Source organism: Poecilia latipinna, unplaced genomic scaffold (genome assembly GCF_001443285.1).
Source record: "Poecilia latipinna isolate Pla-1442-1.1 unplaced genomic scaffold, P_latipinna-1.0 Scaffold1178, whole genome shotgun sequence".
Taxonomy (NCBI): Eukaryota; Metazoa; Chordata; class Actinopteri; order Cyprinodontiformes; family Poeciliidae; genus Poecilia; species Poecilia latipinna.
Window position 1 is genome coordinate 114,978 of NW_015113794.1, and position 6,396 is coordinate 121,373.

The window sequence follows — 6,396 nt, forward strand, 5'->3', positions numbered from 1 at the left end:
GCTATCATGGACATTCCTCCATCCCACTGACATCCTGTTGTCCTTCCCGGTCCTCACTCGGTGCCAAAACACTGTTTGGTTAACTTGTCTGGCGGATAATTGCCTTGATGATAACCTCTTAATAGTGCACGTGTGAATGTGTGTGTGTTTGTGCACACATTGCAGACGTGACACAAAGCACAATCCCTCTAGGGAGACACACCTCTGCCTCCACTTCTCCTCAACCTTGTCTTCTGAAGTTCAAACGGCTGACAGCTCAGCTGAGGTCAAAGCTTTTCAGCGGATCGGTGGACCCGCATTACACGATCCGCGAATCTACCGATGGAATGAGAGGCAATCAGGTGTATCCTTGAGAAATGTGTCACGAGATTTTCTTAGTTTTTTTTTTTTTTTCAGAGTTGGAAGAGCTTTTTTTTTTTTTTCAAGGGGAAGGAGGGTTACACACACAGTTACTACATGCAATTAAAGAAATCAGCATTCCCGGAAATTATTGCAATCACTCTTAAGTGCTGATTAGAAGATTTTCTTTATTCATCTGAGAGCTTGGTGGGAGTCTGGGAGGCTAAAGAGAAGATTGAAGCTGTATATCTAAAATTTTGCAAAGCAATACCTCTCTTTGTTAGAAATGCCTCTCTGAGTTTAATGTTCTGATTACATTTTTGAATGGTTAACGCCACATGCACCCCTTTGGATGTTCTACGCTTTTTATTGCTTTTACAAATCAATCAAGATCAACAACATTTATTTATTTATTTTTTTTTTTTTTGAAAAATCAATTTACAAAAAACTTCAATGTCAGAGTGAAAACTAATTAAATAAAAATGGGGTATAAAATAAATGACTGCATAAATATTCACCCCCTTCAAGTTATTATTTAGTAGATGAACTTTATGCTGCTATCACAACACTGAGTCTGTGTAGATGGGTCTCAGTCATACTTGCACAACTAGACGCTACAATTTTCCTCCATTTTTTTCCTTGGGCTTTGATATTTTTATGTACAAATATTGCGTTCAACAAAGCCCACTCTGTATAACAGTAGTGCGTGTAATGAAATGCCTGCAAAAATATTCAACAGCAATAAACATTCTTGGCCATATCAAACAACAACAGCAGAGACAGGAAATTGTCTGATATCTCAAAATGACTTGATGGCTCCATCTGCGTACTCAAGTTAATTTGGACTCTGTGGACATTCACATGGCCACGGCCCAACGTTTTGGCAGGGAAACAAATTGTATACTTTGCAAGATTTCTAGCATGTCTTTTCTTTGACAGTTGGCAGTCACTTTAGTTCTAAGTGGAGAGTGATCAAATGTATATGAACTCAAAGCAAATAACTTTAAAAAAATAAAATAAAATAACTGCACATCCCACAAACCCATTTTCACTTTATGAAAAAAAAAAAAAGTTTGTCAGCTTCATGTCACTCCTCATGAGCATCTCACAAAATAAGAATAGCGTAAGAAAGTTGAATAATTTCAGCAATTCAGTTCGCAAAGTGAAAAATACATATATCAGTGATATATTTAAAGTTCTTTTTTTTAATATTGATGTTTATGCCTTACTGATAGTAAAAGCATACAATTGTTATCTACTGAAAATTAGAAAAACACAAGAGACCAGTACGAATTTTAGAGGACACGGTTTTTATGCAAAGCCAGGTTGCTCATGAAGGGATTTTAACTTTCCTTCAGTATGACGAGGGACTATGTGGAAAAGAACAGCTTAAGCCACAAAACATGGAATATGTGAGGAGGAAAGACACACAGGGAGAAGAATACAAAAGCCTGTTTCTGACTTTCCTTTCTGACAGTAAGGTCACATTCAAGATATTAGAAAATGTGTTTGATGAAGTTTGTCAGATGACAAGTACCTTTTGAAAATAATCTTTAAGCGGTTCTTGCACATACTTTTCATTAAGACCAGATTTTCTTCCATCAAAAACCTGGTCAGAAGAGAGAAAGGCATACAAAGCAGAATGTTTTAAGGACCTACAGGAGAAATTACAGCAGACAACATTGAACTGGGACTAAAGTGATGCTGGATGTGTTTACTGTCTTCCATTTATCCAAAGTACTACAGGTTTGTTCATGCAATACAGTCTAAGAATTATCCTGTTTTCCATCACCTACAGATCAACTGAATCAATAATTTAATAAGAAATTAAGAAGAAAGTGACAACAGCTTTGACTTCAGCGTGTATTTTTATTCTGCAAACTCTTATTTCAGAGCATCTTTCTGAAACAGCTGAATGAACATCCTCTTGATGCGTTATTCCAGATTTCTTGCCAGAGATGAAGTCATACACGGACTCAAAAGGTCATCAGCTGCTCTTTGTACTACAGAGCTGACAGGGTAAAGTGCAGACAATGCGCAGATGGACATTTCGTGCTCAGATCATTTCTGGGATGTGTCTAAATAGGTCTTGGAGCTGCACAGCATGGAGAGAAAACAGCTTTGAGAAGCAAGAAGACACAAAGCTACCATTGTTTTCGCAGATATTCCATTGTCTCACCGACTCATTGTGGTCTTCAGTCGGAGGTCATGCGTTTAACATCCTGCATGGTGGAAAATTGCCAAAATGATAACTATTAATAGCTTGCGTGTTAGTGTTTGCATGCAGACGTGACTCTAGGGACGGTGTCTCTGGACACGCTCCGGGTGACACACCTTTTCCCCTATCTGACCTCCTTAGATATCACAGAAATGAGCTTGTGTCCGGTGTCTACTTAAGACGACACAAGACTTGTCTCTATGAGCTAAGATTACATTTTTATTTGACAAACAGAATTCAAAGTTAAAAATCCTGATTACATAAATGTACAGCATATTGGAAAAAACAAACAAACTATGGTCTACCGTCTTTAAAACTCAATACATCAACAGACACACACAGATGAAAACAAATGAAATAAAGCACTACAAATAAATACAAACAAAGACCGCAGGAAAGATTTTGCTTCAATCAAATGACAGAGGGGAGCTAATCGAAACTTGGCTGGTCGATGTCCGGCGGCATGGTGCACCTGGTCAGGTTGGACAGGTACAGAGCGGTGGTGTTCGGAACGAGACCGGACGCCACTTTGAGGATAGTGAGCAGCCTTCGCGCTGAACTCGCTGCTCCTACAGGAGTCTGAGGAGGAAGAAAAATGAAGAACTGAGTGACATGTAACTAACTGGGAAAAAAACAAATAAGTCGTAGGTGAGATAAAGCCCTTAATTTATCGTTTATTGCAGTAATATAGTGAAATCAACACAGAAATGGTTAAAAAAAACAAAACAAAAAAAACCTCTCTATGGATGTCATGAACTCTACGGAAAACCTGTGATCTGAGAGAGGATTCTGGGTGATCTGTCGGTAACATCTTGATTTGTTAAAGAATGTAAACTCACTGCATTTCATATGAATTATTAAACTTTTATTGGAAGAATGAGGAAAAAAAAATATTTCTCTAAAAGCAACGTAACCTGTACTTGTTTTTCCCAAACTGATCCAGAACTGGAATATGATGAAAGCAAATTCCCCAACTTGCAGCCTGGTGCCGCAAGGTTGGAGGCCTTGTCCTGTTAGGCGACGGGGCCTGGATAATACCCGTGTTAAACGGACGGCGGAGTCCAGCGACGACAGGCGCTTAAATTCCGTAACAATTCCAAAATCTCTTTCTCTTTCTTACTGTTTATTCAATGTCACATGCTGTTTTTGTTTTCTTTTTTAATTATGTAAAGCACCTTGAAATGCCTTGCTGCTGAAATGTGCTATACAAATAAAATTTGATTGATTGATTGAATTTGAACTTTTGAAGACTGCTTAGGAATTCTGAAGGTCATCACAGCAGGGGGGAACAACTGGGACATGTTTTGAAATCTTTCTTAAAACATGGCATTTTTTCCTCTTTATTCAATAATTGAGCTGAAATGAAAGGTTGGCTTTTTTCAGAGATTCAGTGATATGATTATTTTGTCACTTAAAAAAATCTAGTAAAAAGTAGAAAAACTAAAAAAAAAAAAAAAACACTATGAAAAGTTAATGCCTTACAGTGAAAGGCAGCACAGTTTTAGTTTTTCTTATGAATATACAATATTTTCTTTTTCTTTGAACTCAATGTGGTCGAGAAGACACGCATTTCAATCCAACAAACCCGATATAAAACTGGCATGACTCCGCCAAACAGGCACTAAACTCTGTCATTAAAGCATGATTAAAAAAAAAAAAAGAAACTATTATGACCTCCACATAATGCTATTATTAAATATTTTCTTTGTTCTTTCATTCTAACCTTTTTTCTGGCTAGTAGATTAAACTTCAGAAGGAAAATATGCTCACTAATTGTAGCACAAACCTGATCCTCAGCAAACAACAGAGGGCAGTGGAGCGAGACGGCCAGCTGTCTGAGAGCATCCAGGCACCCTGTGCGGACTGAGGCATGGCGAGCTGGGCAGACAATAGTAAAAAGATCAGCCACTCACAGAGAAAAGGTGTTTTTTCCCCCCATTTTTTCCAGAAGCCTCTATTTTGAAAGCTACTGTACAATGGTTTATTAGTACTCTTCCTAACTTGTGGTACACTTGTGTGACTCAAGAGAGGATTTATCATACCATTAGTAGCCATGAAGCAGACTTTCCCAAGGAAATATCCAGGATCCAAATATTTCAGAGAAGCTTTTGCTGACTCAAAACTATGACAAAACAATAACGAAACACAGAACAGGATTATTTGTTTGAGCATGTACTCTGGCACAGAGTGATATGAAATACTACATGGAGTCCGAATACAGAAGCCTTCTTGTCTGCCCAACAGGAGAACATTTTCTGATTTCATATGAATTTGGTGTCCAGAAAGTTCAGAACAAATTATAATATACGGATTTGACTCATCTATATTTCTCTATAATTATACAATTTGGATCCGTTTTTCATGCCGAGACCCTTCAGACAGAGGTCAAACCAAGGAATAAACTTAGAATAACAGAAAACAAAATCGCTGGATTTGAATGGATCACCTATTTTTTTTCCCCCCAAGAGATGGAGATTAAAGATTACCTCTTGTCCGAGGTCAGATTAATGATGAACACCACAAGGTCGATCCTCGGTCGACTCTCATCGTTCTCCATGGGAAGCGGGAGACTCTTGGCAAGTCTCCTGCAGGGAGGGGGGTCATGTAATCAGCCACAGAGATGTTGAAGAAGATCATAGTAGCTGATTTTAAACTGGTTGTAAGCGCAATAGGAATACTTTGCAATGAAACTGACATGAACACAACAATGCTACGCTTCCTGAACTAGCCCGTATGAGACAGCTGAGCTGCAGCGTTAGCAGGGTGAGGAGAGGGGTCACTCACACAGTCACAGTTACAGCCGTCTCCTCCACCAGGGTATTTGCCAAATTCTGTTGAAACTGCTCCTCATTCTCCACCAGCTGCGGGAAAATCGCTTTGAGTCAAGATTAAAACATTAAAGCTGGTTATTAAATTCATTATTTAGAATCAAACCATTTGAGAGGCCAAAACTCCTCAAAATTAACTGTTTTGAGTGAATGTATATTCAATTTTTGATTTGTTTCCTTGAGCACAGCACCCCTCTTCATACAAAAGAGTGGTTTATTTAGTAATGTTAATATTACTTTTAAAAAACCTATTTCCTAAATGCATTTAATTTGAGGTTAAGGAGTCGGTCAATCAGAAAATTGTAGTTTGATTCCTGCTTCCCCACCAGTTTTTCAGGTTTTACCTATAAACTAGTAATATTCCAAGTTTTTCGATTAAGTTCAAATGAAACAGTTTGGATACTAGTTGGTAAAACAAAGCATCGGCATTATGAAGCGATTATATTTATACTGGGAACATTAATTTTATCAGACTGAGGTGTGTATGAACCCAAATACGGTTTGGATTTGTGAAAGCACCAGAATATGTCAAAACTAAGAACAAGTTAAATAGATTAACGTCCACACAGTCCTGCTTTACGGCGCTACATGCATAAAAAAAAAAAACAAGCTCACCAGGATGTTGGCCGTATTCAGATCAGGAAGTTTACTGAACGGTTTTAACAGAGACATTTTAACAGAGACAGAGATAAATAATATAACCTGAATCAACTCAGAAGATGTAGCAAAACAATCTCCTGTATGTCTCGGCTCATTTCGTTTGCTCGCGCTTCTTTTTCGAACGTGTATTTGACGTCATTACGCCTGAATCGCAGTCACTGCGCGCCATCTCGCGGTGCCAGGCGCGACCTGCAAGTCATCCGTTTCAATCTGCTGGCAGGAGTGATCCCGCTTAGTTAAAGGCAAAATAAATGAACAAATATAGCAAAAAATATGTTTTGTTAAACTAGTAAATGTCAGGTTAAGTCAAATTGATATGATTATTTTTTATTAAAACAAAATTAAACAATT

The 6,396-nt window shown here is 38.0% G+C and overlaps 1 protein-coding gene across 1 annotated transcript; it reads right to left on the reverse strand.

Moving 5' to 3' along the window:
• Positions 1-2,189: 2,189 nt before the first annotated feature.
• Positions 2,190-6,183, reverse strand: pane1 (proliferation associated nuclear element). The gene is made up of 6 exons (XM_015053419.1): positions 6,001-6,183; positions 5,342-5,418; positions 5,044-5,142; positions 4,600-4,679; positions 4,344-4,435; positions 2,190-3,136 (listed from the first exon to the last, which is right to left on the reverse strand). The coding sequence occupies exons 1-6, from the start codon at positions 6,055-6,057 to the stop codon at positions 2,987-2,989; spliced, it is 555 nt and encodes a 184-aa protein (XP_014908905.1). The 5' UTR covers positions 6,058-6,183; the 3' UTR covers positions 2,190-2,986.
• Positions 6,184-6,396: the final 213 nt, after the last annotated feature.